Source organism: Rhea pennata, chromosome 1, assembly GCF_028389875.1.
Source record: "Rhea pennata isolate bPtePen1 chromosome 1, bPtePen1.pri, whole genome shotgun sequence".
NCBI classification, from domain to species: Eukaryota; Metazoa; Chordata; class Aves; order Rheiformes; family Rheidae; genus Rhea; species Rhea pennata.
The window spans coordinates 28579166-28589165 of NC_084663.1; the positions used below are offsets into that span (position 1 = coordinate 28579166).

Here is a 10000-nt window from a genome sequence, read left to right on the forward strand (position 1 = left end):
TACTTGCATTAACTTTCTTAACACAGGTATCATATTGTTTCAAGTCAGAGACTCTAAAACATCGTAACAAAGATTAGACTAAGAGCAAAGCCTTGAAAACTACAGCCATTAGTCCTGTCATCCCCTATAAAGTTAATGGGTTGGAAAAATGGTCAATCTTTGGACTAAAAGTTGATATTTAATTGAAAGAAAATGTTTTTTAATTGTAATGGGGATTTTGCATTAGTGTGAACATGAAAAGGTACTAAAGAATCTAATGCAAGGTTATGTATTGATTTCCATCTTGACACCGGTGTAAAATGTAGGAATATTTCTATTCCATAAACAAGCTCACCTATTCAGCACCATGATTTCTTATTTGTTTTAAGGACATAGAAAATAGAGTTGAATGAAAAGAAGAAATAATAAAATATTCTCAAACATTTTTTGCTGGTGTATGGGACAAAAGCCATGACACTGCTCTAAACCCTGATTGACTCTACACCAGAATTATCAAGATGTTTTATGTCTCTTTCACATCTTCCAGAGTTATTTGGTTCAGGAAAGCAAGCGCATCCATAAACCTAGCCCTACACAATGTTAATCAAAATGGTTTTAGTGACTGTGGATTGTAACAAGAGACCTGACATAATGGATGTGAAAAGACTTGCCAGAATTAGCACCACTTTTTTTTTTTTTTTTTTTTCTTGAAGAGGAAAATGCTTGAGTTAAATCAATTACCATTCTAACTATTAATCATACTTAGAATACGATGTTGAATTTGGGAAATTTCCTTTTCCTTTTAATACAAACGTATTTAAACTAGGTTCCTTTAAATCTTCTACAATTTTTCCAATAACAAGCCACTACTTTTACATTCCATTTAATGTACTTATAAACAAAAACTTTTCATGAGAGAGAAATGCAGCAGCTAAGATTTGGAAGTAAGTTTCAGTTATTTCATTTAAAAATGAAAAATAGCATGAAAGATGGAAAGAGCAGTTAAAATACTCTGTGAAAAGTATTACTATAATTCTGTTATAAAAGTTACTGCGGCTGAATACTTATGGCTTGCTGTTAAGGTGCTTCTGTTATAGTCTCCCATTCGTAAACACATCTTTTTGATGTTTCTGCCAACATCCTGGCAACAAAGCAGTGCAATTTCAAATGAGCTAATTAACTTAATTGTTGATGAAGCATGAAACAGTTCATTCACCCTGTTAGCTGCACCATGACAACATAAGAGTCTCGGCCCCTGAAGTTACTCATCTCTATAAGCCTATCTGTGGCTTTCCATTAAGATCTATTGCTTACCAAAATGACTACGGCTCTTCTGATGAAGACCAGTCCGTAATACAGACAGGTAGAGATTCAGCATTCGGGCAGCAGAGTTAAGTGAACATCGAAGCACTAGCAACCAGTTAAATTAAACAACAAACAAACAAACAAACAAAACCTCCAGGTACCAAACGCAGTTTGAAGCCGCAGCTGAAATACTGAGTCGTTTATTTTCTAAATGCTCTGAATCAGGCAACAACTGGCCAAACCAGACTGAGAAAGTAAAATCTTTCCACATCACTCTTCAGTTCTGAAAGGTGAAAACCCACCTGTTCGTAATGTTTAAGGTCTGTATATATTGTGTATGTACAGGAGTAAAAGCAAAAATAAATTATCAAGTGCGAGTTAAATGGTCACACTTAGTCTTTTGTGCTTTTCTATTTATATTACACACATAATTCCCATTATACGCAAACTGTCAGAATTTAAAACGTGCTTTTTCATACCTCTACTATCGAATATACAATCTAAAGCATCTCTTCAAATTTTCTGAGGCTCAATTTCAGTAAAGGATAATAAGAGGATTAAACACTGTGCTTTTGAAAGGCCTGCAAAAGTGTTCAACATGAAAGAAAGGATAACAATTTGACCCTCTGCAGATAGCCTCGATTACCCAGTTGCTTGGAACACATAAAAAATCTCCAATGTGATTTACTGTAGAACTTTGTTTGCCATCTTTCTGTTTCCCTAGCCTTAAACAACCCTTTACCAATGAATAAAAAACCAACCTACTTTAAAAATTGTCCAAAATCTTCACAAACGCTTTCACAGCCAGGCCATTTGCAAACTCCATGCCCATAGAGAGTATGGGAGGCCCCAGTCTCCTCATGTGACGAGCTGTAGCAAAAGAATAAGGCATCAGATTCATCTCAAAAGCCATAATCGTTGGAGGCTGCTTGCGCCTGTCAGGTTACGATCAGTGACAAACAGGTCAAAACAGGTCAATTTAGCTCAGAGCAGTCAGAAAAATTTAATCGTTCTATTGAATAGTTCAACTGCCAAGGCTAGATGATGTTCCAATTAGAGAAGAAATAGAGCCAAAGATGACTGTTAATAAAGGATGAAAAAATAAGATGACTGTATAATGCCATATGCTAATTCTGCCATATGACCTTGGTGTAACATTTTACCTATAAATAAAAAATATACTCATAGGTGATCAATTCTGCAAAGAAATACTGAAGATGGACGGTCAGAATTTATGAATAATATGACTGTTACTATAAAATATTTGGGTTTTCTGCTAAAATAAGTGTAAAATTAAAGCCACTTTTATAAATAAATATTTTTATTCACAACTGTTGCTTCAATTAACTACTCGGCTTTATAAAAGACCCCAGCTCTTTTCCATTTCTTTTTTTGGAACCTCAGGAATAGTTTCATCCACGTGCAGGTATCAAGGAGGTTCAGGGGACTGCTCCATGGAGTTGGGCACTAGCCATATGTTCCAGAGAAAAGAACCAACTTGTCTGACATATAATCAAAAATTAAGCTGAACCATAAGTACCACTATAAAAGTTTCTAGAGAAGTAACAGTTTTTGTGCAGTAAAAGATAACAGTAGAAAGTGCCCTCACAGTGAAATGAAGACCAGGAATACTTAAATTATAGTCTCCTATTTCAAACATTATCATAATTAAAGCACATATTTATAAGAAAATGAAATTATTTACAATTTTGATTATGTAGATACAAATTAAAATCTATTTTTTACTGAGATCATCTACATCGGTCAATCCTAACATACAGCACCAGTCGTAAGTGCTACAGATAATAAATATTCTCTTACACTTTTAATCGATCACTTGAAAATAAAGAACAGTGTGTCTGAAAAATGATTTTAACTTCATCTATATGGTCACATTCTATTGCATTACATTAATGCAACTAAAAATTTGTATGAAATGTCAACTGAGTTACTGTAGTGTATACACAAGAAGCAAAATTCAGTGGTTTCCTTCACAAGAGGTAGACAAACTGTCTCAATGTACTAACTGAATAAAGCTCTTTTTACATGGAATCTTCGCACTGAATTGTAGCATCAGTTTACCAGACATATGTACATTTTCTACGAAAAAGCAGTGTCTGATTCAATAGTAAAATGTCTGACTGCCAGATGCGTGAATTCAAATATGCATGAAAACATGCGCCTACGAAGTGCCCACAAATCTGCACTGACATCTCTAAAACAGCATCTGCTATTCTGGGATCTCTAATAGTTACCAAAGTACCATAAGTTCATGCAGTATAAAACCGCAGGCAGGGAATTGCAGCTGCACTGACAAAACCAGACATCATTATTGACAACGATGCCCTATTGATAAACAATTTAGAAAAATTAGGTCTCCATAATCTCTTAAGTAACTGTATTAAGTTTTATGTTGCGATTTGAAATAATGCCCCTTCCGATGTTAAACAACAGCTTTATGTCACATGATAAGCAGAGTTGAAATCTCATGAGCATTACCTGTCTCGCCTTGCATTTAGAACTGAAGACTGTCCATTCACTATGGAATGATGAGTTATTGGTGGTGATGCTTTGGAAGTGGTGGAGGAGGTAGTAGAGGAGGAATTGTTAGTAGTGAGGTCTAGCCCTCCGTGTTTAATGCCATTGTCTTCCATACTGTGAACTCCAGTCACTTCTTTCCATAACTGCTGAATCTCAGCAGGGCTTAAGCCAGCTATAAAATGAAACAGAGCCCCACTAATATAAGAAAATAAGAGTTTCACATAATGAGCTCAGTGTTATTAATGGATTAATGCCAACATTACAGGTGATGCTCTTTTTCCAGCACAATCAACATGTTGTAAATCATAATTTCAATTTTCTTCTATCAAAATCCAGGTAATCTTAACTGCCTTTCTTTTGTGCTATAAACAATCAATTAAAACCCGCCAAATTTAATAACATTCAACTGCTTCTTAAAACACTCCTTCAAATCAAGAACTTTTAACTACTTCTTTAAAAACTACTACCCCAAAAAATTTAGGTGAGATTTCTGCTGTCTGTAGAATCCACTTCTTTACATGCAAACATGACTCAACACTCCCAGTTTACTCAGCTTTTAGAATTGTTGTTTCATTAGATTGAAATGGAAAACAGAAAAATACATCACATTAAGAATACATGCAATAATATTTTCTTAGAAGACTTAAAAAGTAAGGAGTGGGGAAAGCCAAGATGAGAGAGAAAAATCAGAAGACAAAACTGAAGTCAATCAGATCATAACAAATTTAACATTTGGGCAGAATGCATCTAACTTTAATAGTACATACATATTAATTAGATTAATAATTAGCAAATTGTTCAGATTAAAAATGTGTTTTTAAGAGACAAAAACAAATTAAATATTTGAAAGAACAAAACTACGACAGCACAGAGCTAGATATTGGTGATTGCTTTTTGATGTCATGCAATGGCACCGAAGAGTGAGAAAGCCAACAAAACTGGTCCATTTAGAACTCCCTCTGCAAGGATGAAATTACACGCAGACCGTCAAACTCCTCCACTATTTTTTGTCCGGCTCTATTGCAGGCAACAAACTGGAGAACTTGGCTAGGAGAAAGGAGACTCTGCCTCATCAGTCTCCTGGGGTCACGGGCAGCCGTACAAAAATTGAAAGAGCTTCTCAAACTTCTCTAGTGTGCAGACAGCACTATTTTGGAGTCTAGCCACCAGGTACTGGCAGATATAGCTTAAAGAAATGTTTGCTCTCTACTCCACTTGTAAGCCTTGCATTTGTAGTTCCCAGGATTCATCCTTGGCTACAAATAGCAGTGGCTGAATACGTTCATGTATCTGTATTACAGCTGTGTGGCTTGAGCTGAGTATTTTACATGAAGCCATCTCCACTACAACATGCTTCTGCCTGAAGTAAAACCCCCAAAACACAAGCTCCTATCTTTCCTCCAAACACACATCTAAGATAGGAAATGATGATACTGAATGATACAGAGTTTACCACAACTACAAGTATCTTTTGTCCAATCTGTATAAACGTCATCTCTCTTTTGAAGAGCACTCAAATTAGATGTAGAAAAGAATGAGAATCACAGACAGCTGCTCGTGAAGGATCTGGTTTCACACACAGGTTTTTCAGCTTGACATAGTTTGGGTCAGAGGTATCTTGAAATTTAACAGCCATTTGCATCTCATCTTAACTACTGAAGTTATGTTAAGACATGCTCACAGTACCTGAACTGCATGGTAGATGCAAAGTATTCAAAATGCTGATTCAGTCTGAATTTAATTTTTGCTCTTATTTTCTGAAATAGCTCAAGCTTATTGATCTTCTGGAAAGGATTTAGAATTAGTCTAATCATTCAGACTTTTCATTGAGGATAGTTTGGTTTGTTAAAAAAAGATGCATTAGAAAGATGTGAAGATCTTTTTTCACCATTTGGCAAGTTTGTTTATTAGATACCATTTTATACTGAGGATATAGGAACTCACACCACTGAAATGCATTCAAGAAAAAATTATGAAAAATTACAGTAAGTTCCTTACTATTTCTCAGTAATTGTCTTACCATGAAGTATACAAAATTATGAGAAATAGACTATTAGTTATTTACAAAAATAATTTCTGGAGGTAGCCAGGAAACAAATTGGTTGAAAGGTATTCACAGTTTTAAATTTTTTTTAAGGAGCTCATTTTTAGACTGTTATTTTGTGTCCTGCTATTCTAGCTTAGATATCAACATCCAATGGTAAACTCAATTATTTAAAAAGTGAAAAAAAGAGTTGATTGGAATGTCTTAGAACTGGAGTTTATATTGTTTGCACAGCAAAAAGCTAGGATTTAAGGATGTAAGCAAAGAAGCTAGGCTCCAATTTACTGCACTAGCAAGACAGGTAACAGGAGTAACAGTAATATTAGTTGTAACTGTTTAATGAAAGTAAGTAATTACTGCAGTTTTCATGAGGTAGGTACGGTCCAGCCACTCTGCAAAGAACCCTTTTTAGCACAGTAAGTAGTAGTTACCTGCAAATGTAATCACAAATCAAAATGAAAAGTAACGCATTCAGTTAGGTGATGTGATATACACAGCACATTATTTGATTTCTCTTCCTCCTGCAGTTGAAAAAAATAAACTAACTTTGTGTTGAATAAATAAAAACGCAAGAATAAACTGTTTGAGTGATGAGAGGGAGAACATACCGTTGTGTCTTGCACCAAGGAAGTTTTTAGCACAGACAGTCGAACTTTGGGCCCTAAGGGAGAAACGTCCCCGGGACCCCGGGTGAATCGGTCTGTGTTGGCAGTGGCTGGAGTAACTGTGCTTACCTGTATTCAGGGGTCTCCCACCCCGCTTTGCTCGTGGTCCTGCAGCCCAGTCCCTAATAGTCGTAAACTATGGACTGAGCTGTACCTCTAGTTTGCCTAGCTCACCTGGATTTTTAAAAGCAGAAAGGAATTTCTCTCTGGGCTCAGACTGGTTAATTTTAGCACTTTTTTGGAGCACTCCAAAAACTTTTAGAATAAAATGTACATACTTACTTTTAGGATACAAAACATTTAAAAAGTATGAAGATAATAAGGGAATTTGTAATTTACTGTAAATTATGGCAATTATGTAGTTTCGTGTCTGGAAAAGACCAAATCCCACTTTACAAGAGACCTGTAAAATGCCTGATGTTTAGTCTGGAGGTAAAAGCAGGGTAAGTTTTAAAGCTTCATAGGTTGTGATAACTCTCAAAAATATCCTCTCACACTACGTTAAAGGAGAAAGGATTGAGAAAATGATCCAGAGTGAGATAAAAAACTGGGAATATACTTAAAACAGCTAGTATTAATTTGCCAGTATAGAAACATCTACAGGAATTTTGGAGATCAGTTTAGTAACTCTTTTTAATGTTACCTAATCTGTTTTTATTTTTCAAATAATACTTATTAAAACTATCTACACATTTGTTTCTCATTCTTCTATATGGTCTGATCAAAACTTAGGTGTTCGGGGGGGTTATTATTGCCAGTTAGGATCTTTTGCATTTAGCTAACATCAGTGTAGCACTACATGCAGTCGACTGGTGACTTGTGAGCCACTAGTTTTGTATATGGGACAGGGAAGATCTTGTCATAAAATCAATGCTACTATACCTCTTTTCTCTCTTATTTGCTATACCTGACCATCAAGAAAGCATAGTAAATGTTCTTGTCCTTTAAAGGCAGAAACTATACTTGGAGAAAATAGTGTTTCCATATGCAAACCTCACAGCTGAACCTGGAAGCTATTTATTTTCATATTAATGAACGCCAAAACCCTTCTCTCTTTGTCACTAATAAATTGTGTTTTACAGAACTCTTTATGACTGATAACTTATAAACAAGACTACCCCGTGTATTATTTTTTTAGTCACCAATGTAACTCACCAGGTATTTCTAAATGGACAAAAATTTCTAAATTTGTGTTATCTATCTGTAAATCCTTCTCTATAGCCATATAATCCTGCACCACTGTGGAAGGAGAAAACTATCCTTTTACTGCATCCAGTGGATATTCTTTTGCCTGAAGTAAGTTCTAATGCTGAAGGTTTAGTTTGATATTATCATGAAATGTCTGTCATAAAATTTGCTAAGTTTCCAATAGAAAAAAGATCCTCTTACTCTTTGTATAGTCACAAGCCCCCATCCAGGAGCATCTATGTTAAATTACTAAGCAGTAGTTGGATATATTTTCTATGTGTAAATAAATTGAAGACTTATGAGAAAGTCTCAGCTGATCTGAACCCTATTCATCTTCATTACATTATTATAAACTGGACTGGGTGTTGTATTTCTCTATGAAAAACGTTATGTGGCTATAGGAGGAGCCCAGAAAGAACTCTTAATCAGTCATAATTCTGTATTTGGTTCGCTCTGTTTCAGCTTCTTACTGAAAATACATTCCTTCGTACCCTCATCACTCTAACTTCACCTCTCCTATCATAGAGTTAGTGGCCATTCTGGAGACGCAGAGAGGTTTTCCAGGGGAAGCAGTCCTATGTTTTCTTCCTTTGCTCATCCATATCAGGGCTACCAAAAATCAAAGTACTATGAATTCACTCATTTACTTAAAAGAACCCCAGAAACACAGAAGCTACTAGAACTAGAAAAGAAAAATGAAGAATGAAAAACTTGACTGGAATTCATTATAATTAAAAAGGAACAGGACAGAAGCAAACAAGAGGTTGATTTACTTTAGAAAGAACAATCCAGAAATATTTTAAATGTAAAAAATTGTATTATTTTTCTTAGGGTCAATTTCTTGTCATGACTTCACTTACACTTAAGTCTTTGAGTAAAAGAAACTGGGGTGGCTATTCACTAGTTCTCCTGAGTATGTTTTAAAATTTTGTTATTATTTTATGTGTGTTTTTCTAGTAGAACCAGATGAATGACTGTTGCATTAAACTAATGAATGCAATTGGGTAGGAGTGCTGAGGGAAATCTGTGGGGAATGCTTAATGTGAGAGAAAACCTGAGGAATTCCTCTTGCAACAGATGGCACAAGAGGAGGTTGCAGAAGGTAAAGCTGTTCAGGGGGAGGCTGTGTTTCAATTACTTTTTTTCTGATATGACTTCGTACAAAAGGAAACTAGCATTGCCAGTCTCACATGTACAAATTTATGAATCAACTTGCCCCCCCACTGCTATTCCCAAATAATAATATTTAATGCAATAGCTTATTTGTGGCTTTTTTTGTTGTTTTGTGTTTTTTTGTATCTTTAGGTATGCCTGTGTCCCCATTTTTTCACACAAGAAAACGTATGGAATCTATGTATTTTATTTGTAATCTCTGATTTCCAGGGACTGAGGCTTCAAGTATTTCTCATGTCTTTTTCTGCCTTTTTTTTTGGGGTCTATCTTATAGTCTATATAACGTACTCTGCTCTTGTTAATTGAATTTCCAAGGCTTCAATTTCTTAATAGTTATCTATCTGGTGGAGGAACCTACATACGGGCATAAAGGCTAATTAAAAGTAATGATGTTACCTGTCATGAACACTGTCTAAATAATGCTCATTGCAGGCCCAGAGCTTCAGAGATCAGAATATTATGCAACAGACGGTCTTTAACGTATAAAGATTTTGGCCTCGTCCTAAAACATAAGCAGTATTTTTTCTCAAATTTATTTACTTTTCAAAAAAATGTGTGCCCCACTTTCTTTTGATTGTGAATGTATTTGTTGAATAGAGTGTAGTAGAGAGTTTGAGGTTATTTATCATATTGAGAAATCTTGATCAAAGTGACAATGGGAAAATTTTTATCTTCTAAAAGCCTTTACTATTATTTGTCAGTCACAATTCTTTATTACTGTATTCACAATTTACAAAAACTGATGTCGCATATAACAAATAAAAAGGAATAGCAAAGAAAAGGAATTCTAAGATATGCCCCTAAATTCATGTCATCAGTTGAAGATTCAAAGTGCTTTTCCATATAAAACACTTTCTTTTCTTAGAAGAAACAAAGAAAAAGTAAGTTTTGGAACGACTTTAATATCACTGTCCAGTATCTTTTAGACATATTATGTGAAATGATTACATTCCTACTAAATCAGATTTCTGTAATTCCTCAAAGAAAAGCAATGGTGCTTGAATGTGATGCTATTAGAAAAATTTTTCAGCACATAAGGCTAATAAATATGCATTTTATATTTAAGAAAAGGCAATCAAAAGCTGTTTTCTTCCATAAAAGTACT

General features: G+C 34.9%; 1 protein-coding gene across 1 annotated transcript in view; it reads right to left on the minus strand.

The window, feature by feature from the left end:
- Window positions 1–10000, minus strand: part of FOXP2 (forkhead box P2) — a 421770-nt gene that overhangs the window by 46253 nt on the left and 365517 nt on the right. The window contains exons 10-11 of the mRNA XM_062583508.1: window positions 3784–3997; window positions 2050–2154 (exon numbers count right to left, since the gene is read on the minus strand). Of these exons, the coding sequence (XP_062439492.1) occupies window positions 2050–2154; window positions 3784–3997 (319 nt within the window). The remainder of the gene's footprint in view (window positions 1–2049; window positions 2155–3783; window positions 3998–10000) is intronic.